General features: G+C 47.8%; 1 protein-coding gene across 1 annotated transcript; it reads right to left on the bottom strand.

Annotated features, from left to right (window-relative positions):
- Positions 1 to 1,651: 1,651 nt before the first annotated feature.
- On the bottom strand, positions 1,652 to 20,520 carry MUC17 (mucin 17, cell surface associated). Its single transcript, XM_054495704.1, has 12 exons — positions 18,538 to 20,520; positions 15,849 to 18,006; positions 11,543 to 11,674; positions 10,692 to 10,819; positions 10,282 to 10,340; positions 9,027 to 9,178; positions 7,995 to 8,063; positions 7,714 to 7,873; positions 6,528 to 6,689; positions 6,239 to 6,336; positions 3,425 to 3,501; positions 1,652 to 1,693 (listed from the first exon to the last, which is right to left on the bottom strand). Exons 1-12 carry the CDS (start codon positions 20,518 to 20,520, stop codon positions 1,652 to 1,654), a joined length of 5,220 nt encoding a protein of 1,739 aa, XP_054351679.1.
- Between the last annotated feature and the right edge of the window lie 3,503 nt (positions 20,521 to 24,023).

Below are 24,023 nucleotides of genomic sequence, written 5' to 3'. Positions count from 1 at the left end.
TGAGCAGTGATCACACCACTGTGCTTTGGCCTTGGCGAAAGAGTGAGACCTTGTCTCAAAAAAAAGAAAAGAAAAGAAACAGAATTTTGATGGCAAACATGGAAATGATCAAGTGTAACGGAATATTTTTGTCGCAGGAGAGGCCAGAAGCGGACCGCTGAGAAACGGCATGGTGCCTGCAGGTGCTCAGAGCGTCCAGTAGGGGACAGCAGAGTCCAGGTTCTGTCTCAGGTTAGGCTTTGAAGCGGGTGGCCGGTGGGAGAGATTTTCAAGAATACAGTGAATCCTGAGCGGCATGGCTGGAATAATAATAATTTTTAAAAAGCGTCCTAGGAATATTAAGAAGGACAGCGATGAAAGAGGCTTTAGAAACAACCTAGTCCTTATTCGGCAGAAGGCAAGACTGAGTCCAAATAGATTTTTCCCAGATTTAACCCAAGGAATTCACGAGAAAGCTGGAAATAGAGCCCAGGTCTCTATCTCTTTAGATGCGTGGAAAGAAATAAAAGCCCGTTTTCAGAAGGAGAGCTTGGAAAATTTGGTTTTCTTTGGTAGGAAGTGAGTTTCTCTCTCTCTCTCTCTCCCCCTGTGTGTGTGTGTGTGTGTGTGTGTGTGTGTGTGTCTGTCTGTCTGTCTGTCTGCCTTGCCTCTTGGACACCAGCAAATGGTGTCAGCGGAGTTCAAGGAATGGTCCTCTTTCCACTGCAAATCTCTCTGTTGTTGTCTTGAACCCCAAAAGCATCCGATTTTATGTTCTGGAGGAGAGAAGGAGAGAGAGAGAGAGTCTGGGAGGTTAGAAACAGGAGCTATGGGAAATAGGAGGAAAATATCTGGGAACCATGAAAATTGTAATAAAATTGCTTTATTATTTTTAGTTACTACAAATATATATAATATTTACTAAGGAAAAAATCAGAACTCATAATAATAAGAACTTAAAAAATACCCACAATCTTATATACCAAAGGTAAATGCTCTATATTTAAACACAGGTGTTCTTCATGAAGATGGTATGCAATAATTCTTATGAGAGCATTTTGTGAAATGTAAAGTGCATGCAGTCCAGTGTCCAAGGGGTCACGGTTGTAAACAGTGCGTCGAGGGCGCTGTCCATGGTACTGAACCCAGACAGACGAGAAGAGGAACATCTCTGAGCTTGTTTGGAAGTGCTAGCAGGGAAGTCCAGATACTTGTATGCCTTTGACTGAAGCGTGGTCCTCCTCTATCAGAGAAGGTCGTCCTCTCGTCCTCTTCAACTGAGTATGCAGCTTTAGGAGGGGCACACATGGGGCAGCGAGGGAGGACGGGGACACCCGCCTACCCAGCCAGATCAGCCAAATCAATCCTGGCGATCAATGGGGTGATAGATGTTGCAGTCAGAGTACCCTCAAATCTGGAGCGTCTTTGAAAAATGAACAGGAAAGCCTAGCCTGATATCATGACAAGCCCATTGGAGCTTCCACGGGTTTCTATTTGAGAATCTCCCAGCACTGCTGTCTCTCTCTTCTTTCTCCTTGGTAAGTACAGGGCTTGTTTCCTGTCCTTACAATGGGAACATTGAGTTCCCATGGAAGGCTCTCAATGGAGAAATGCTCCACCAAGCTTAGCCGGACTGGGATCTCCTCACTCCCAGACTTCTCAGCTCCATGCCTTAAAATGATGTCGTCATTACCTGAGGCCTCTGAATTTGGATCTGAAAAGAAAGATAAAACCAGGTGAGGGCTCAGCCCTTGAGGAATTTGGGATCTTGGAAGCATAAGGAGGATTGGGATAGGAAGTGTTCTGTTTAATTATTTTTATTTTTTATTTTTTTTGAGACAGGGTCTTACTCTGCCATCCAGGCTGGAGTGCAGTGGCACAATCACGGCTCACTGTGGCCTGTAACTTCTGGGCTCAAGCGATCCTCCCACCTCAGCCTCCCAAGTAGCTGGGACTACATGTGCACACAACCACACCTGAATAATTTTTAAATTTTTTGTAGAGATGAGGTTTCACTATGTTGCCCAGGGTGGTCTCAAACTCCTGGGCTCAAACGATCCATCCACTTCGACCTCCCAAAGTGCCGGGATTACAGATGTGAGCCACTGTACCTGGCTATGATTATTATTTCTTTTATAGCAACAGAGTCTCACTTTGTTGCCCAGGCTGGTCCTAAACTCCTGACTTCAGACAATCTTCCTGCCTTGGCCTCACGAAGTGCTGGGATTGCAGGCATGAGCCACCACACCTGGCCTAAGTGGTTGGTTTAGAACTTGTCCCATTACCTGGATTCTAGCACAAACCAATTGTGCCTTCCCCTCCCTGCCAGGTAGGTTTACAGGTATCCTTGCTGGAGATTTCATCCTTGCCCCAAAGGGCTGTCAAGGGAGCATAGCACCTGAAGACGTTCACACTTGTTATTTCTCCTACCCTCAAATATCCATCCAGTTTAACTCATATTAAGGCAGTGATCAAGGAGTGGTCACTTTTTGCCCAAGTGACCAATCTTGGCCTTAATCATGAGGGGAAAACCTGACGTTATATACTTGTTGAAGTGAGGCGATAGCATTATCTATGATATAACAAAAATGTTTAATCTGATTCCAATTAAGCCTCTAGACCCAACTTCCAGTATTTCCAATCCTAGAATACCTCTAATACCTCTGATACTAAGGATGGGGGGACAAGTTAGATGACACCGTGAAACAAACCAGGAGTGTGAGACATTTTTCAAGACAACCATCCTAGACTCTTAAAAAAAGCAATATGTTAAAAAATGTAGGAGCCCATTCTAGATTAAAAGACCAAAGAGACATAACAGAAGTCAGTGAGTGAAATCTGTTGTATCTACATCTGAGAAAAAAAAAACTAGTAATAAAAGATGTCCTTGGGCTAATTGGAAAAATTGGGTACCAGATGATATTGTGAAGTTATGATCAATGTATTGGATATAATCATGGTATTGGGAAGTGTGTGCTGAAATGGTTAGGGATCAAGTGTCACAATGTTGGCAGCTGACTTCCAAATTATTCCGCAAAAATTAGTGAATAGATCAATACAAAGAAAGAAACATATGGCATATTAAGCTTTGTTGAGCTAGATGGAATACGTAAGTATTTACTGCACTGCTATTTTGACTTTTATCTGTGTTTACAAATTAAAATAACTAAGGAAGTTGGCCATGAAGGATGTACTTAGAGTAGGGAAGGAAACCTCCAAACCTGAAGCCTCAGGGGTCAAGGGAAAGTGACTCCACCTTGCTACTTAGCTTTTATTCTTCCCCTGAGTTAGGCTTGTTTCCTGGCAGTATGGACCTGGGAGGATCACCTGGACCAATAAACTGTAAACATGGTTCTGTTTTTCTGAAGGTCCTACCACGTAGGAAAGGAAGAGAAGAAAGTCGCAGGGTTGGGGGAGGCCAGCATCCCATCCAGGCCCTTCTTACCTTTGTTTCAGGGTCTATGTGTCTCAAGGAGGGCTGGAAATTACTATAGATGGACTCCAGGTGGATGGAATCATCATCTTCTGGAGGGATGGAAAGCACCATGGAAACAGGAGGTTAGAAGGACAAACTTTCATCTCTCCCTTTAATCCCATCCAATGGAGGATGAGACAGTTTGTCTCTACCCCTAGGAAACTGCAAACCCTTGAAAATGTGACAAACTGTCAACATTACCTGACTCAGCAGCTCCCTAATACAGGCATATTAAGGCTATGAATTTTCTGAGTACAGCTGTAGCTGCATGCCACAAGTCTTGATACTAATTTCTCACTTTCACTATAATCTCTTATCTGATCCATACATTATTTAGACGCTTGAAAAAAATTTCCAAAGATACTGGATTTTTGTTTCTGTTTTCCAAAAATATTTTTGTTATTGATTTCTAACATACTTGCATTATGGTCAGATAATATTGTCTGATTTAAATAATTTTTTATAAGTTTGTTAAGGCTTTTTTAATGGCCTGTGTATGGCCATCCTTAAAAGTTTTCTTGTGGACTCAGGTAATAAATGTATACCCTCTATTTGTTGAATGCGGTGTTCTGTATTGTATTAAGGCTAATTATTTTGTATAAAAGTTCTGTAATCCTCAATGACTTTTGTCAATTACTAAGAGAGGCGTTTTAAAAATCTCTCACCATGTTGGTGGATTTGTTAATTTTTTCTTGTAGCTTTGTCAATTTTTGCTTTATCTATTTCGAGATTGTACAGAGCATACAAATTAGACTTGTGTCTAACAGAGTAAGCCATTTCCTAATATTGATCATTTTTATCCCTAGTAATTCTTTTTGCTTTAAAGTTTATGTGCCTGCAATGAGTACAGCTATACACAAAACAACAGACACTTTGTTTAGTATTATCCTGTTTTGTCTTTTCTACACTTTTGTTTCTAACCTTTGTGTTTCTATTTAACATGTACCTCCCACCCACAGTGGATACCTAGATTTTTTTAAAAAATTCTTTTTAAACTAGAGTTTAATCTACTTATACGTATTATGATTTGTGATATATTTGCATTACTTCCTATCATTTTATTTTCTATTTTCTATGTGTCCTATCTCCTCTTCTTCTTCCCCTTCCTCCTCCTCCTCCTTCTCCTCCTCCTCCTTCTATGGAATCTTGCTCTGTTGCCCAGGCTGGAGTGCAGTGGTGCGATTTCAGCTCACTGCAGCCTCCACTTCCCAGGTTCCAGCGATTCTCCTGCCTCAGCCTCCCAGGTAGTTGGGATTACAGGCACATGCCACCATGTCCAGCTAATTTTTGTATTTTTAGTAGAGACGGGGTTTCACCATGTTGGCCAGGCTGGTCTCCTGACCTCAGGTGACCCACTAGCCTCGGCCTCCCAAAGTGCTAGGATTACAGGCATAAGCCACAATTTTTTTTTTTTTTTTTTTTAAGAGACAGGGTCTTGCTCTGTTGCCCAGGTTGGAGTGCAGTGGTGCAATCATAGCTCACTGCAGCCTTGACCTCCTGGGCTCAAGTGATCCTCCTGACTCAGCCTCCTGAGTAGCTGGGATTACAGGCATGCACCACTGTGCCTGGCTAATTTTTTTAATTTTTTGATCTCGTTATGTTGCCCAGGCTGGTCTTGAACTTCTGGCTTCAAGCAATCCTCCAGCCTCGGCCTCCCAAAGCATTGGGACTGTAAGCATGAGCCACTGCATCCCACCTCCTTTTTCTTTTTCTCCCTTTCCTGCCTCTTTGTGGGTTGACTGGACTTTTTCCTCATTCTAATCTTCCCCTTCTTTAGAATTTAAAGACTATTTTGAGAAATTTCTCATTCCACATATTTCCTTCTTTAGAATTTAAAGACTCTATTTTTAGAAATTTTAACATGTGCCTTTAACCTAGCAAAATCTAATGTTAGTCTCTTTACTGAGGTACTCCCCTGCTAATGAGCTCACCCACTCCCAAGCACTAATCTGTGCACTAGAGAAATCTACCACCCTCAAGGAACCTGTGTTTCCCCAGTGGTTCAGTTCACTATGCCCCATCCAGGGTCTCGCAGGAGTCAGTAATGGAAATAAGGTTTTAGCTGTAGAGCCAAACATTTTGGAGTGGGAAATATTTTCCCCCTTCACGCTTTAAGCCCCAGGGTCTTCCCAGGTGCCTCCTATATACTCTTTTTTTTTTTTTTTTGGACGGGGTCTTGTTCTGTTGCCCAGGCTGGAGTGCAGTGGTGCAATCACGGCTCACTGCAGCCTCCATCTCCCAGGCTCAAGCAATTCTCCTGCCTCAGCCTCCCGAGTAGTTGGGACTCCAGGTGCATGCCACCATGACCAGATAATTTAAATTTTTTTTCTTTCTTTTTTTTTTTTTTGTGACGGAGTTTCGTGCTTGTTGCCCAGGCTGGAGTGCAATGGCACAATCTCGGCTAGCTGCAACCTCTGCCTCCTGGGTTCAAGCGATTCTCCTGCCTCAGCCTCCCGAGTAGCTGGGATTACAGGCACCTGCCACCACGCCCAGCTAATTTTTTTGTATTTTCAGTAGAGACAGGGTTTCACTATGTGGTCCAGGCTGGTCTCAAACTCCTGACCTCAAGTGGTCCACCTGCCTCAGCCTCCCTTTTTAATTTTTTTTTTTTTTTAAGAGATAGAGATTTGCTGTGTTGTTGCCCAGGCTGATCTTGAGCTCCTGGCCTCAAGTAATCCTCCTGCCTCGGCCTTTCAAAGTGCTGGGATTACAGGCGTGAGCCCACCCCACCCAGCCTGTTTCCACATTTTGAGCCATTCTGAGTTCAGAGAGGAAGGCCGATACCTTGGCAGATGTCAAAGCCAATGTTTTGGAAGGTCCCAGGAGCTGGTCCACCATCCTCTTGTTGCCACTTGTACAACTGAGACAATCTGGACTTTTGCCTATTGATGGAAACACCAGAGAGACCCCATTAGGATTGGGGAACAGGAATAAGGACCACGGACAAGCTGTATCCCCATTTTTAGCTCCCCCCACTGTCCACCTCGATGATGAAGTGATTAGAGGCAGAGGGTTCAGAGGAAGAGGAGGAGCTGGAGGGAGTTGGAAGAGGGGGTGGTAGGGGCTTGCTCACCGTTTCACCTCTTTCTTGGAGCGGAAAACGAGCATCAGGAGAGCTACCAGGATGATCAGCACCAGCGCGACCCCTGCCCCCACGAGGCCGTACACCAGACTCTTCTGGATGCCCTGGTTACAGGCCTCCCCACTGTACCAGTGAGTTTCCGTGGTCACACAGCTGAGATGGGTGAGAAGCGGCAGGTTTGGGGAGAGAGAACAGAGTCAGCACCAGCTTCAGACCCAGGCCGTGCCCAGTGGGTGTTTAATGAAGAGGAGGTGAGAAGAGATTGCCAGGGGGCATAAAGCAAGGCACCCCGAGGGGATGAACAGAGATGAACACCAGCATCCCTGGAGGTGGTCCTCAAATGAGCTCAATTCCCACTCCAAGCTTTTAGGTTTTGCCTCCAGTTGCAACCCAGGACCTAGGATGGTTGGCCCAACCCTGGGTCTTCCTTGGGCTGCACTCCCAGGGACTCCAGGACCCCACAGTGATCTTGCATCCACCCATTAACCTCCTCACTTCCAGCCCTCCTCTCTGTCAAGAAAGCCAGGCTGCAGCCCTGATCCAGAGCTCCCGTTACACCGCTGAAGCTCTTCCTCCTCCCTGCTGCCTTGAGATGCCCTCTCTAAACCCTGTTCTTTTCTTCCCCTTTCCAGCTTGTGACCCCCTCTTCCAGGAAGCCTTCCCAGACTAACTACTCAGGTGTTTGCCCACATGTGGCTTCTTCCCGCACCTGATGCTCCAGCTGTTCTCTCTCTGGTTCTGTTTCAAGTGACAACATTCTTCTTCGCTTTCCTACCTCTGACTGGGCTAGAGGGGTTCTCCCCACTCCCCATATGGGTGTGTAACCTTCTGTTTCTATTTTACCAGCAGAGGACGTTGTTCTCTCTCTGGAGAGAGAGCAAGGCTCTGTCTCTGTTCCCCCTGTCGGACAACCTTCCCAGGAAGTTGTCACCGTCCTCAGCCCTCCTTAACACAGAGAGGACATGGCTAGGCTGTTCTGGACGCAGCCTTGGAGCTCAACTACTCATGTTTTTCCCTTATCCCCAACCCAATTCCTCTGCAGCTGGACACATTCAGGAGACGCTGGGACCTAGTCCCATGACCTCGGTCTCCAGGCAATGCCTGGGGTAAAGCCCTGCAGGGGAGGGGAGGACCAGGACGTCTGGGCTGGGCTGGAGGAGATGGGGGGAGCACTCACAGGCACCGGGGTCCACTTCGAAACATCTGGCACTTGCCAAAGTTACAGTTCTTGGAGACATTGAAGCCGGACTCACAGGGGCTGATGCAGTATGGCTTCTGGTTCCGGTACTCCACTACGAAGTAGTCTCCATATTCTTTGGCCATCTTCCGGCAGTCCTCTGGTGGGGGGCGCAGGGATGGGCAGCAGCCATGATCAGGGGGCTGGGGAGGCACTGTCCCACTCCTCCTGGGCTCCCCACCTCTCCAGCCTTCCCCCAAACCCCTTGTGTTATCACCTACCTTCAGGGTCGTACTGCGTCACCGTAATGTTTTGCACTTGGGTGCCAGTGGTGTTGAAACACATTATAGCTGTGAAAGAGACACACATAAAACCCCTCATGACACATACACGCTTGTTCTGCATCCTCAGGGAGCTAAGGCATGTGTGTGTGTGAGAAGGGGGTGGGCTGTGATGGGGAGGTGGGAATCTGGCCCCGGCAGAGGGGCAGCATCAGCCTCGTGTCCTGTGACCCTCCAAGTGTCCTGAGCCTTTTTGTCCTATGCCTCCCTTTTCTCTCTTATTTTCTTTCTTTTTCTTTCTTTTTTTTTTTGAGATGGAGTATTGCTCTGTCACCCAGGCTAGAGTGCAGTGGTGCAATCTCGGCTCACTGCAACCTCTGCTTCCCGGTTTCAAGCGATTCTCCTGCCTCAGCCTCCCAAGTAGCTAGGACTACAGGCGCCTGCCACCATGCCTGGCTAATTTTGTATTTGTAGTAGAGATGGGGTTTCACCATGTTGACAGGGCTGGTTTCGAACTCCTGGCCTCAAGTGATCTGCCCGTCTCAGCCTCCCAAACTGCTGGGATTACAGGCGTGAACCACCATGCCTGCCCAATGCCTCCTTCTTCCGTCTTCTGCCATGATCCGCACACTTAGATGAACCCCTGTGTAACGAGGCCCATGGGTCCTCATTTCCAGCAGACTCCCCTGTCCTATAGCCCTTAGTCCTGGCACCCTGCAAGATGTGGTCTGCTTGTATGTCTGGCCTTGCAGGTTCCGGGATGAATTCCTGGATCTCCATGTTCTCCTACTCTCTCCATTTGCCTTTGTCACTTCCTCTACCCCAGGGAAAAAATGGGCCAGAGGATGATGAAGGTTAAAGACTCTCTCGGCCCAATCCTGGGGTTTCTTTGGGCTGCAACCCCTAGGACCCCACAGTGACTCTTGCACCCACCCATTAACCATCCTCACTCCCAGCCCTCCTGTCTATTAAGGAAGTCATGCCCCAGCTCTGATGCCTTCTCCCTTCCCTCCTGGGAAGCCCAGAGTTTACCTGAGCAATTATCACTAGTCATTATTTGCTCCTTGGTCACTTTTGTGATTTTCTCTTTCACTACTTCGGTGGCATTGTCTAATACTGTCTTGTATTCTGGTGTGTACTTGGTTCTTAGGAGGACGTCATGCTCCACCACCACACTGCCAAGACTGAAGAGGGAAGGGAAGACATCCTGGGGTCAGAATTGGGTGCTTACCTCTCGAATCTGTACCAGGCAGGTTTCACCCTCTCTGATCCCAAGGGAAGGCAGAGCTGGGGGCAGGACAGTTGGGGTGATGACTCTGTCCTAGGCACTTGGGGCAGGACAGTTTGGGGTGATGGCTCTGTCCTATGCACTGCATTGGGCCCCCTGCTATAGGAGTTCTCCCAGCAGCCTGTGCCTAAGAGAACTTTCTACAAAGGGAGTCTCCGGGAGGTCTTAGGGAAGCCTCAGCGATGAAGATGGATGGAGGAATGGAAACCACAGAAGAGGCCATCCTTGAGGTTTTGGGGTTTTTTGTTTTATAGACAGAGTCTCACTCTGCTGCCCAGGCTGGAGAGCAATGGTGCGATCCTGGCTTACTCTAGCCTCTGACTGCTGGGCTCATGTGATCCTCCTGCCTCGGACTCCTGAGTAGCTAGGTCTGCAGGTGTATACCACCATGCCCTGCTAATTTTTGTATTTTTTGTAGAGACAAGGTCTTGCTGTGTTGCTCAGGCTGGTCTTGAGCTCCCGGCCTCAAATAATCCTTCCACCTCGGCCTCCCAAAGTGCTGGGATTACAGGTGAGAGCTACTGCACCTGGTGCCTCCTACATTTATATATTGAAGCCCTAACCTCCAGAACCTCGGAATGTGACTATATTTGGAGATAGGGTCTTTAAAGAGGTGAGTAAATTAAAATGAGGCTATTAGTGTAGGCCCTCACCCAGTCTGACTGGTGTCCTTATAAGAAGGGGAAATCTGGATATGCAGAGACAGCAGGGAGATGTGCACAGAGGAAAGACCATGCAAAGACACAGCAAGAAGGCGGCCATCCACAAGCCAGGGAGAGAGGCCTCCAGAGAAACCACACCCACCCACACCTTCATCTTAGACCTCCAGCCCCTAGAACTGGGAGAAATAGATTTCTGTTGTTTAAGCCGCCCCATCGGTGATATTCTGCAATAGCTGCCTGAGCACAGTAACGCAGGGGGCACAGTTCTAATTGCCTTTATAATTATGACTGCTCCTTCCACGCCACAGACCCTCTTCCCACAGGCCCAGACACTTACCGTAGATTTGTGATGTTCACCCCGACATACTCAGGGATCCCAGAATACACAATGTTCATCTGAAAGGCAAGGGGACACTGTGTCATCCCAGAGGGACCACGGGGCCTTTCCGTGGGACATCAGGAGGTCACAGGACCAGGGGATGCTCCTGTCCCACAGCATCGTAGCACACTCATCAAATGGAGTGGTTTCTTTCCAGAGACCTGCTCTGCCCCAGGGGCCTCCTGTAGCTCCCAGGTAAAACCTGGCCTCATCTCTTCCCTCCTCCACTGGCAAGCCCTGAGGACGTGGGGGCCTGAGAGAACTCCCGCACATCTAACAAGGGAACAGCCCCCAGCTGCCTTCTTACCCTACAGACTCTGCTCTTGGGGGAACTGAGTAGCCATGGGGCCTTGCTCTCCCAGACTTACCTGTTCCGTGAATGTCTGATTGAACTCCTGGAATTGCTGGGAAGAGCGGTTTTTTAGCTCTTCGGTGAAGCTCACACTGGTCACTGTCACAGTCAGTTCCATTTGGGCAGAGATAGTCTCCGGTGGCCCTGAGGTGGGTAGACTTACTGAGCAAAGCATCTCTGAGTTTCCTACTCAGAAGATCTGCCCCCCCAGTCTGGGTGGAGGGAGTGACCTCCATTGTATTTTATGGTAAAATTTTGTGCCAAATTTGTATCCAAAATACACCTTCTTATTTTATTTTCTTTCTCTTTTATTCATTTTCTTTTCTTTCTTTCTCTCTTTCTTTCTTTCTTTTTTCCTTCCTTCCTTCCTTCCTTCTTTTTTTTGACAGGGTATTGTTCTGTTGCCCAGGCTAGAGTGCAGTGGTGAGATCATAGCTCAGTGCAGCCTTGACCTCCTGGGCTCAAGAAATCCTCCCACATCAGCCTCCCAAGCAGCTAAGACTACAAGTATGCACCACCACATCCAGTCAGGTTTTTTTTTTTTTTTTAAATAAATAAATGAGATCTCACTATGTTGCCCAGGCTGGTCTTGAACTCCTGGCCTCAAGTGATCCTGCCTCAGGCTCCCAAAGCACTGGAATTACAGGCGAGAGCCACCGTGCCTGGCCTATTTTATTCATTTTGTAATGCTTTAGCATTCGTAGCACTGGGTGGAAACAAAACAAACAAAACAATACAAAACAAAAAACACCACAGCCCAGAAGAGGCCCTATTCCTGGCCTCACATCAAGGTGGGGCAGGGACTGGTGCCTGTATGGAGGTCGGGTCCCAGGGCATGGGGTGGGGGAAGGCCTGGGTTGCACTCACCTATGTCAATGCTGCTGACCACCTCCTCACACAACTCCCCGTAATAGAGGTTGGGACACTGGCACTTGAGCCCATCCAAGGTGCCTCCATTCTTGCAGCGAGAGGCCGTAGTCTGGCACTGATCTCCAAAGCCTGTGGAACAATCACAGAAGTTTTCTTTCCACGTTCCTCCATTGAGGCACCTCACTGGAAGGAGCAGGGATCTACTGTGGTTAACATGTTGAGCACAGCACTTTACAGCTTACAATGTGTTTGCACGGACACTGCCTAATTTGTTTTTGTTTTTTGAGTCCGAGTTTTACCCTTGTTGCCCAGGCTGGAGTGCAATGGCGTGATCTTGCCTCACTGCAACCTCCACCTCCCAGGTTCAAGCGATTCTCCTGCCTCAGCCTCCCGAGTAGCTTAGATTACAGGCGCCCACCACCACACCCAGCTAAGTTTTTGTATTTTTAGTAGAGACGGGGTTTCACCAGTTTGGCCAGGCTGGTCTCAAACTCCTGACCTCAGGTGATCTGCCCACCTCGGCCTCCCAAAGTGCTGGGATTACAGGTGTGAGCCACCGCGCCTGGCTCCAACACTGCCTAATTTGATACTCTCATGAGACCCCAGGGGTGCACAGGACAGTTACTATTATCCTCATTTCACAGATACGCAAAGTGAGTCAGAGAGAGGCTAAGCCACCTCCTGATGGGTCCACGTGCAGGCTACACTCCACCCAGTCCTAGTCCAGCATGCTTGACTTTACCCCAAAAACGTGAAGAAAGAGAAACCTGGTATTGTGAGAGGTGAGCGACACAGTCAGGGCTGAGGAAGGGAGAACCCAGGTGAACTTGAACAGTCTAGATTCCACCCAGGTTGAGAATTAGATGGTTGTTGTTCCTCAACACCCACTTTGGAAAAGCCCATACTGGTAATCGTTACTCTTATGACTCATTCTGATTCTTTTTTAATTTACTGGGATGTGGAGTTTGAGGGAGGAGTTTAGATCTTATTTTATTTTATTATTATTTATTTATTTATTTATTTTTTGAGATGGAGTCTTGCTCTGTCGCCCAGGCTGGAGTGCAGTGGCGCGATCTCGGCTCACTGCAAGCTCCGCCTCCCGGGTTCACGCCATTCTCCTGCCTCAGCCTCCCGAGTAGCTGGGACTACAGGCACGCCCGCCACCACGCCCGGCTAATTTTTTGTATTTTTAGTAGAGACGATGTTTCACCATGTTAGCCAGGATGGTCTCCATCTCCTGACCTCGTGATCCACCCGCCTCGGCCTCCCAAAGTGCTGAGATTACAGGTGTGAGCCACTGCACCCGGCATTTTATTATTTTTTTTGAGACAGAGCCTCACCATCTCGTTCAGGTTGGAGCGCAGTGGTGCAATCATAGCTCACTACAGCCTTGACCTCCTGGGCTTAAGTAATCCTCCCACCTTAGCCTACCAAGTAACTGGGACTGCAGGCATGAATCACCATGCCTGGCTAATTTTTAAAATTTTTCTGTAGAGACGGGGTATTGCTCTGTTGCTCAGGCTGGTCTCAAACTCCTGGCCTTAACAAATCCTCCAGTCTCAGCCTCACAAAATCCTGGGATTACAGGTGTGAGCCATCATGCCCAGCCTAACAACTCCTTTTTAAATTGCAATTCAACAAATAAACTCCTCTTAGTTTAAATAGGTAGGAAGTAGTGGTAGCCAACTCTAGAATATCTGTGCCAATCAACCTGGAAAATCTAAAGCTCTGTTTTCTTTGGCTTTTCTTGAAAATCACTGTGCCTGGGTAGATCAGTATTCAAGGTGTATTTTGTCTGGGGAAGTGCACGAAGTATGTATAGACTCTGCAAAGACCTGCCTCACCTCTGCCTTCCGGTTTACCCTAAACAGACTCAGAGAGCAGGATCCACACTCATGAAAGTCACAGCATGCAGCCTCTATGTATGGGCTTTTGCTCCAAGACGTGTGGAAAGAATAGAAGAGAGAAGTCAAGAGTCCTGGGCACACTGGAAACCCATACATCCTAAATCAGTGTCCTCCCTCTGTCTCTCTCCCGCTTTCACTACTGAAGATGTCCAGACCTGAGCTAAGTGCCAAAACACAGGCTAGCGAGAAACAACAGAAGCAGATGCTGGGGCGCGTTCACCCATTGCTCAACAGTCTAAAGGGAAGGCCAATCTCTGGGGAAGAGGAGGAAGACAGAAGGACAATCTGCTTCAAAGATGCTACCGACACCAGATGGTGGGTCCAGTGGCATTGCAGCCACCTGGCCTTTGTTGTGAGACACCTATGAGGCTTCCTGGAAATACAAGATCCAGATCTCCCACCTGAAAATGCTCAGACCACTCATTTGAGAATCAGAGAGCTCAAGAAGACAAAGATATATTGGAGAGAATCCAGAGAAAAAAGCCATATGATAGAAAATCCAGCCAGGCACGGTGGCTAACACCTGTAATCCTAACACTTTGGGAAGCTGAGGAGGGTGGATCACCTGAGGTCAGGAGTTCAAGAACAGCCTGGCCAACATGATGAAACCCTGTCTGTACTAAAAATACAAAAATTAGCTGGGTGTGGTGGTGTGCACTGTAATCCCAGCTACTTAGGAGGCTGAGATGAGAGAATCGCTTGAACCCAGGAGGTGGAGGTTGCAGTGAGCCATGATCATGCCATTGCACTCCAGCCTGGGCAACAAGAGTGAAACTCCATCAAAAAAAAAAAAAATAGAAAAGAAAAGAAAAAAGAAAAAAGAAAGAAAAGAAAAGTTCAGGCAAAGTAGAATTCAGCAAAGGAAAAAAACCACAAAGTCCGGGAAAAACGTAGTGGTCAAAAGCTGAAGAACCACACTTCATCATCATCAATTCAAGATGGGATTGGGCAGTTCTGTGGGCAGACAGAGATCATATACCTGTGAGCCTATTCATCTAAATAAATCAGTGCTTTCAAGTATTTTAATTAGCACACTTTAAAAAACGTATGCAAAATATTCTTAATCTGGGAGTCGTACTCACAGGTCTATTAGTATATTACATGATTCATGTAATACAATATACAGGATATTATAATAGCAGGTATTGAATGGTGCAACGCTCACCCTAACAAGAGAGAAGAAGGCTGAGTGAAAGTTCTTGAGTCAGAGAAAGGAGAGGGATACATAAGGACAGCAAAACACTTGTAGGCATTGGAGGTAGAATTCAGAGCTGACAGAAGTGAAGGAATCTTCTTTTGCTTCTTTAGTGCATGCTCAGGGGATAAAATGAATCAAAATAAAAGTGAATGGTGGCAGAGATACTTGACAAAGGTACACATGAATGAATTGGCAAAAACCTTCTGCAAAAAAAAAAAAGTTTGCACTTTAGTATGAACAAAATCAATGAGAAAATCCACTAGAAAGTTTACAAAGTAAACTAAAAAGTTTAAAAGAAAAGATAAATAAACCACTCAAAGTTAATAACATCATGGCATACAAAGTGCAATGGAACAGAGACCTGCAGAATACAAAAGACAGAAAACAGGACTTGTGTACAGAATACTAGAGATTGAGGTGCCCAGGCAGAGAGGTAATGCTTTGTTCAAAAAAGGGGAACTTGTGCAAGAAACCATGACAGCGGAGAAGTGAGAGAGTGCTGAGACAGAAAACCTTGATGCAGGTTTTATCAAAGGGAAAACAAGTAAATCAGAGCAAAAGGAGTTTAGGAGTAAATGTTTAAGGAGAAAACCACAAAAAGTAGTGAGTGGAGATTGAAAAGAAAGGTCAGTTTCAAAAAGGAAAATTCTTTTGAAAAGTGTCTGTTCTTATCCTTTGCCCACTTTTTGATGAGGTTGTTTGATTTTTTTCTTGTAAATTTGTTTAAGTTCTTTGTAGATTCCGGATATTAGCTCTTTGTCAGATGAGTAGATTGCAAAAATTTTCTCCCATTCTGTAGGTTGCCTGTTCACTCCATGGAATACTATGCAGCCATAAAAAAGGACGAGTTCATGTCCTTCGTAGGGACATGGATGAAGCTGGAAACCATCATTCTGAGCAAACTATCGCAAGGACAGAAAACCAAACACCACATGTTCTCACTCATAGGTGGGAATTGAACAATGAGAACACTTGGACACAGGGCAGGGAACATCACACACCGGGGCCTGCCATGGGGTAGGGGGATGGGGGAGGGATAGCATTAGGAGAAATACTTAATGTAAATGATGAGTTAATGGGTGCAGCAAACCAACATGGCACATGTATACATAGGTAACAAACCTGCACGTTGTGCACATGTACCCTAGAACTTAAAGTATAATTTTTTTAAAAAAGGAAAATTCAAGAAATCACTTACATGTTGTGGTTGTTGGCACAATAGGAGTTGAGGTGGGGTTGCTCTTAGTTGTAGGAGGAGTCATGGGGACAGTGTTAGTGGTCACCGTGTGGGAGGAAGTGGTCCGTGTGCTGGGTTTTGTCCTGGTGGTCATGGTAGTGACAGCCTCAGGGTTCACAGTCGTGGAGGAGGCAGAGGTTGTTGGAGGTGTACTGGAGTGAGCAGGAGGAAATATTGGTGGGGTGGTGTGAGAAGTAATTGTTGACAGCCTGCTGGATTCTGATGAAGGGGTCACAGGACGGGTGGTGACAGAAGAAGAGGTGTGAGGTGTGCTGGTTGCAGAAAGCGTTGATGCAGAAGTATTGGAGCCTCTGCTGGTTGTGCTGGGTGTGCTGGGAGCAGTAGACATGGCCACATATGTGAGGGGAGCTGCAGTAGTCATTGCAGTTGTTGTAAATTCCTTAGTAGTTGAAAAAGATGTGGTGGTACTACTACTAGAGGTTGATGGTGTGTTTAGTTCAGTGGAAGTTATCACAGAGGTAGATTCAGCACCAGTTGTTGCAGGAATGACATCAGCAGTAGAACCGGTGACAGGAGTGCTGGGAATAAAAATGGTTGTCCCAGGTGTGCTTCCTTCTGGGGTCACTGATACCGATATGGTGGTGGCTACAGGAATTGTGGGAGTTGAGGCAGTGTCAGTAGAAGGGGTAAAAGTTGTGCTTGTGTCAAGAGGAGGTGTTGAAGGTGTGCTGGCCCCAGGAAAGCTAGTTGCAAGTGTGGTGCTGACAAGGAGAGTTGTTAATGGAGTACTTCTTTCACTGGTAGTTGAAATACGTATGGTAGTGACTTCAGCAGGTATGGAGAATGAACCGGCTTTGGTAGAGGTGAGCAAAGGTGTGCTGGTATCACCAGGCGGTGTTGAAAGTGTGCTGGCCTCAGAAGGACTCATCACAGATATAGGGCTAATGAGGAGAGTTGTCAATAAAGTGCTTCTTTCACTCATTGTTGACATAGACATGGTGGTGCCTTCAAGAGCTGTAGGAGATGAACTGCCTTCAGAGGCAGTGTTCATGGACATGCTGGTGTCAACAGGTGGTACGGAAGGGGTGCTACTCTCAGGAAACCTCATAACAGGTGTGGTACTGACAAGAATAGTGGTCCCAAGGGTGCTTATTTCCGTGGGCATTGACACAGGCATAGTGGTGCTGTCAAGAGTTGCAGAAGATGAAATGGCTTCAGTAGAAGTGGTCACAGGTGCGCTGGTGACAACAGAAGGTGTTGAAAGGGTGCTGCCCTCAGAGCTGGTCACACATGTGGTGCTGACAGGCATAGTTGTTAATGGAGTGCTTCCTTCACTAGGCGTCCAGATTGGCATGGTGGTACCTTCAGGAGTCATAGGAGATGAACTGACTTGGGTAGAAGTGGTCACAGGTGTGCTGGTGTCAACAGGAGGTGTTGAAGGTGTGCCAGCCTCAGAAGTGGGCACTGATGTGGTGCTGACAGGCATAATTGTTAATGGACTGCTTACTTCACTAGGAGTTGACATTGGCAGGGTGGTACCTTCAGGAGGTGTAGGAGTAGAACTGGTCTGAGTAGAAGTGGTCACAGATGTCCTTCTGTCAACAGAAGGTGTGGAAGGTGTGCTAGCCTCAGAACTGGTCACATGTGTGCTGCTGAGGGGCATAGTTGTTAATGAACTGCTTCCTTCACTTGGAGTAGACATATGCATAGTGGTGACCTGAAGAGTTGCTGGAGATGAACTGCCTTGACTAGAACTGGTAACAAGAGTGCTGGAGTCAACAGGAGTTGTTGAAAGGGAGTTAGCCTCAGAACTGGCCACCAGCATGGTGCTGACAGGCATACTTGTTAATGGAGTGCTTCCTTCACTAGCAATTGAGGTTGGCATGCTGGTAAATTCAGCAGTTGTAGGAGATGAACTGGCTTGAGAAGAAGTGGTCACAGGTGTGCTGGTGTCAACAGGAGTTGTTGAAAGGGTGCTAGCCTCAGAACTGGCCACCAGTGTGGTGCTGACAGGCATACTTGTTAATGGAGTGCTTCCTTCACTAGGAGTTGAAGTTGGCATGCTGGTACCTTCAGCAGTGGGAGAAGATGAACTGGCTTCAGTAGAAGTGGTCAAAGGAGTGTTGGAGTCAACAGGAGTTGTTGAAAGGGTGCTAGCCTCAGGACTGGCCATCAGTGTGGTGCTGAAAGGTATACTTGTTAATAGAGTACTTCCTTCACTAGGAGTTGAGGTTGGCATGACGGTACCTTCAGCAGTTGTAGGAGAGGAACTGGCTTCAGTAGAAGTGGTCACAGGTGTGCTGGTGTCAATGGGAGTTGTTGAAAGGGTGCTAGTCTCAGAACTGGCCACTGGCGTGGTGCTGACAGGCATACTAGTTAATGGTGTACTTCCTTCACTAGGAGTTGACATTGGCATGCCAGTACTTTCAGCAGTTGTAGAAGAGAAACTGGCTTCAGTAGAAGTGGTCACAGGTGTGCTGGTGTCAGCAGGAGTTGTTGAAAGGGTGCTAGCCTCAGAACTGGCCACTGGCGTGGTACTGACAGACATACTTGTTAATGGAGTGCTTCTTTCACCAGGAGTTGAGGTTGGCACACTGGTAACTTCAGCAGTTGGAGGAGATGAACTGGCTTCAGTGGAAGTGGTCAAAGGAGCGTTCGAGTCAACAGGAGTTGTTGAAAGGGTGTTAGCCTCAGAACTGACCACCAGCGTGGTGCTGACAGGCATACTTTCTAATGGAGTGGTTCCTTCACTAGGAGTTGAGGTTGGGATGCTGGTACCTTCAGCAGTTGTAGGAGATGAACTGCCTTCAGTAGAAGTGGTGACAGGTGTGCTGGTGTCAACAGGAGTTGCCGAAAGGGTGCTAGCCTCAGAACTGACTACCGGCGTTGTGCTCACAGGCACACTTGTTAATGGAGTGCTTCCTTCACTAGGAGTTGAGGTTGGCATGCTGGTACCTTCAGAAGTTGTAGGAGATGAATGGGCTTCACTAGAAGTGGTCACAGATGTGCTGCTGTCAACAGGAGTTGTTGAAAGGGTGCTAATTGCAGAACCGGCTACCGGTGTCGTGCTGACAGGCATACTTGTTAATGGAGTACTTCCTTCACTATAAGTTGAGGTTGGCATGCTGGTACCTTCAGCAGGTGTAGGAGATGAACTGACTTCAGTAGAAGTGACCACAGGACTGTTGGAGTCAACAGGAGTTGTTGAAAGGGTGCTAGCCTCAGAACTGGCCACCAGCGTGGTGCTGAAAGGTATACTTGTTAATAGAGTACTTCCTTCACTAGGAGTTGAGATTGGCATGCCTGTACCTTCAGCAGTTGTAGGAGATGAACTGGCTTCAGTAGAAGTGGTCACAGGTGTGCTGGTGTCAACAGGAGTTGTTGAAAGGGTGCTAGCCTCAGAACTGGCCACCGGCGTAGTGCTGACAGACACACTTGTTAATGGAGTGCTTCTTTCACCAGGAGTTGAGGTTGGCATGCTGGTAACTTCAGCAGTTGGAGGAGATGAACTGGCATCAGTAGAAGTGGTCAAAGGAGTGTTGGAGTCAACAGGAGTTGTTGAAAGGGTGCTAGCCACAGAACTGGCCACTGGCATGCTGCTGAAAAGTATACTTGTTAATGGAGTACTTCCTTCACTAGGAGTTGAGATTGGCATGCTGGTACCTTCAGCAGTTGTAGGAGAAGAATTGGCTTCAGTAGAAGTGGTCAAAGGTATGCTGGTGTCGACAGGAGTTGTTGAAAGGGTGCTAGCCTCAGAACTGGCCACCGGCGTGGTGCTGAAAGACATACTTGTTAATGGAGTGCTTCCTTCACTAGGAGTTGAGATTGGTGTGCTGGTACCTTCAGAAGTTGTAGGATATAAACTGGCTTCAGTAGAAGTGGTCACAGGTGTCCCGGTGTCAACAGGAGTTGTTGAAAGGGTGCTGATTGCAGAACTGGCCACCAGTGTGGTGCTGACAGGCATATTTGTTAATGGAGTGCTTCCTTCACTATAAGTTGAGGTTGGCATGCTGGTACCTTTAACAGGTGTAGGAGATGAACTGGCTTCAGTGGAAGTGACCACAGGACTGTTGGAGTCAACAGGAGTTGTTGAAAGGGTGCTACCCTCAGGACTGGCCACCGGTGTGGTGCTGACAGGTATACTTGTTAATGGAGTACTTCCTTCAGTAGGAGTTGAGATTGGCACGACGGTACCTTCAGCAGTTGTAGGTGAGGAACTGGCTTCAGTAGAAGTGGTCACAGGTGTGCTAGTGTCAACACGAGTTGTGGAAAGGGTGGTAGCCTCAGAATTGGCCACCAGTGTGGTGCTAACAGTTATACTTGTTACTGGAGTGCTTCTTTCACCAGGAGTTGAGGTTGGCATGCTGGTACCTTCAGCAGTTGGAGCAGATGAACTGCCTTCAGTAGAAGTGGTGACAGGTATGCTGGTGTCAACAGGAGTTGTTGAAAGGGTGCTAGCCTCAGAACTGGCCACCGGCGTGGTGCTGACAGGCATACTTGTTAATAGAGTATGTCCTTCACTAGGAGTTGAGAGTGGCACGACGGTACCTTCAGCAGTTGTAGGAGATGAATGGGCTTCAGTAGAAGTGGTCACAGGTGTGCTGGTGTCAACAGGAGTTGTTGAAAGGGTGCTAGCCTCAGAACTGGCCACTGGCATGTGGCTGACAGGCATACTTGTTAATGGAGTGCTTCTTCCACCAGGAGTTGAGGTTGGCATGCTGGTAACTTCAGCAGTTGTAGCAGAGGAACTGGCTTCAGTAGAAGTGGTCACAGGTGTGCTACTGTCAACAGGAGTTGTGGAAAGGGTGCTAGCCTCAGAATTGGCCACCAGTGTGGTGCTAACAGGTACACATGTTAATGGAGTGCTTCTTTCACCAGGAGTTGAGGTTGGCATGCTGGTACCTTCAACCGTTGGAGGAGATGAACTGGCTTCAGTAGAAGTGGTCACAGGTGTCCTGGTGTCAACAGGAGTTGTTGAAAGGGTGCTAGGCTCAGAACTGGGCACTCGCATGGTGCTGATAAGTATACTTGTTAGTGGAGTACTTCTTTCACTAGAAGTTGAGATTGGCATGCTGGTACCTTCAGCAGTTGTAGAAGAACTGGCTTCAGTAGAAATGGTGACAGGTATGCTGGTGTCAAGAGGAGTTGTTGAAAGAGTGCTAGCCTCAGAACTGGCCACCGGCGTGGTGCTGACAGGCATACTTGTTAATGGAGTACTTCCTTCACTAGGAGTTGAGATTGGCACGACGGTAGCTTCAGCAGTTGTAGGAGATGAATGGGCTTCAGTAGAAGTGCTCACAGGTGTGCTGGTGTCAACAGGAGTCGTTGAAAGGGTGCTAGCCTCAGAACTGGCCACTGGCATGGCGCTGACAGACATACTTATTAATGGAGTGCTTCTTTCACCAGGAGTTGAGGTTGGCATGCCGGTAACTTCAGCAGTTGTAGGAGATGAACGGGCTTCAGTAGAAGTGGTCACAGGTGTGCTAGTGTCAACAGGAGTTGTTGAAAGGGTGCTAGCCTCAGAACTCGGCACTGGCATGGTGCTGACAAATATACTTGTTAATGGAGTACTTCCTTCACTAGGAGTTGAGATTGGCATGCTGGTACCTTCAGCAGTTGTAGGAGAAGAACTGGCTTTAGTAGAAGTGGTGACAGGTATGCTGGTGTCAAGAGGAGTTGTTGAAAGGGTGCTAGCCTCAGAACTGGCCACCGGCCTGGTGCTGACAGACATACTTGTTAATGGAGTGTGTCTTTCACCAGAAGTTGAAGTTGGCATGGTGGTAACTTCAGCAGTTGGAGGAGATGAACTGGCTTCAGTAGAAGTGGTCACAGGTGTGCTGGTGTCAGCAGGAGTTGTTGAAAGGGTGCTAGCCTCTGAACTGGCCACTGGCATGGTGCTGACAAGTATACTTGTTAATGGAGTACTTCCTTCACTAGGAGTTGAGATTGGCATGCTGGTACCTTCAGTAGTTGTAGGAGAGGAACTGACTTCAGTAGAAGTGGTGACAGGTATGCTGGTGTCAACAGGAGTTGTTGAAAGGGTGCTAGCCTCAGAACTGGCCACCGGTGTGGTGCTGACAGGTATACTTGTTAATGGAGTACTTCCTTCACTAGGAGTTGAGATTGGCATGCCGGTAACTTCAGCAGTTGGAGGAGAGGGGCTGGCTTCAGTAGAAGTGGTCACAGGTGTGCTGGTGTCAGCAGGAGTTGTTGAAAGGGTGCTAGCCTCAGAACTGGCCACCGGCCTGGTGCTGACAGACATACTTGTTAATGGAGTGTGTCTTTCACCAGAAGTTGAAGTTGGCATGGTGGTAACTTCAGCAGTTGGAGGAGATGAACTGGCTTCAGTAGAAGTGGTCACAGGTGTGCTGGTGTCAGCAGGAGTTGTTGAGAGGGTGACAGCCTCAGAACTGCCCACCGGTGCGGTGCTGACAGACATACTTGTTAATGGAGTACTTCCTTCACTAGGAGTTGAGATTGGCATGCCGGTACCTTCAGCAGTTGGAGGAGATGAACTGGCTTCAGTAGAAGTGGTCACAGGTGTGCTGGTGTCAGCAGGAGTCGTTGAAAGGGTGCTAGCCTCAGAACTGGCCACCAGCCTGGTGCTGACAGACATACTTGTTAATGGAGTGCGTCTTTCACCAGGAGTTGAAGATGGCATGCTGGTAACTTCAGCAGTTGGAGGAGATGAACTGGCTTCAGTAGAAGTGGTCACAGGTGTGCTGGTGTCAGCAGGAGTCATTGAAAGGGTGCTAGCCTCAGAACTGGCCACCGGCCTGGTGCTGACAGACATACTTGTTAATGGAGTGCGTCTTTCACCAGGAGTTGAAGTTGGCATGCTGGTAACTTCAGCAGTTGGAGGAGATGAACTGGCTTCAGTAGAAGTGGTCACAGGTGTGCTGGTGTCAGCAGGAGTTGTTGAAAGTGTGCTAGCCTCAGAAGTGGCCACCGGCCTGGTGCTGACAGACATACCTGTTAATGGAGTGCGTCTTTCACCAGGAGTTGAAGTTGGCATGCCGGTAACTTCAGCAGTTGGAGGAGATGAACTGGCTTCAGTAGAAGTGGTCACAGGTGTGCTGGTGTCAGCAGGAGTTGTTGAGAGGGTTCTAGCCTCAGAACTGGCCACTGGCATGGTGCTGACAAGTATACTTGTTACTGGAGTACTTCCTTCACTAGGAGTTGAGATTGGCATGCTGGTACCTTCAGTAGTTGGAGGAGAGGAACTGGCTTCAGTAGAAGTGGTGACAGGTATGCTGGTGTCAACAGGAGTTGTCGAAAGGGTGCTAGCCTCAGAACTGGCCACCGGTGTGGTGCTGACAGGTATACTTGTTAATGGAGTACTTCCTTCACTAGGAGTTGAGATTGGCATGCCGGTAACTTCAGCAGTTGGAGGAGAGGGGCTGGCTTCAGTAGAAGTGGTCACAGGTGTGCTGGTGTCAGCAGGAGTTGTTGAAAGGGTGCTAGCCTCAGAACTGGCCACCGGCCTGGTGCTGAAAGACATACTTGTTAATGGAGTGCGTCTTTCACCAGGAGTTGAAGTTGGCATGGTGGTAACTTCAGCAGTTGGAGGAGATGAACTGGCTTCAGTAGAAGTGGTCACAGGTGTGCTGGTGTCAGCAGGAGTTGTTGAGAGGGTGCTAGCCTCAGAACTGGCCACCGGTGTGGTGCTGACAGACATACTTGTTAATGGAGTACTTCCTTCACTAGGAGTTGAGATTGGCATGCCGGTACCTTCAGCAGTTGGAGGAGATGAACTGGCTTCAGTAGAAGTGGTCACAGGTGTGCTGGTGTCAGCAGGAGTCGTTGAAAGGGTGCTAGCCTCAGAACTGGCCACCAGCCTGGTGCTGACAGACATACTTGTTAATGGAGTGCGTCTTTCACCAGGAGTTGAAGATGGCATGCCGGTAACTTCAGCAGTTGGAGGAGATGAACTGGCTTCAGTAGAAGTGGTCACAGGTGTGCTGGTGTCAGCAGGAGTCGTTGAAAGGGTGCTAGCCTCAGAACTGGCCACCGGCCTGGTGCTGACAGACATACTTGTTAATGGAGTGCGTCTTTCACCAGGAGTTGAAGTTGGCATGCTGGTAACTTCAGCAGTTGGAGGAGATGAACTGGCTTCAGTAGAAGTGGTCACAGGTGTGCTGGTGTCAGCAGGAGTTGTTGAAAGTGTGCTAGCCT

This window comes from Pongo pygmaeus, chromosome 6, assembly GCF_028885625.2.
Source record: "Pongo pygmaeus isolate AG05252 chromosome 6, NHGRI_mPonPyg2-v2.0_pri, whole genome shotgun sequence".
NCBI lineage: Eukaryota > Metazoa > Chordata > Mammalia > Primates > Hominidae > Pongo > Pongo pygmaeus.
Note: the sequence above shows the minus strand (reverse complement) of the source record. Positions and strands in the feature narration are given on the sequence as shown.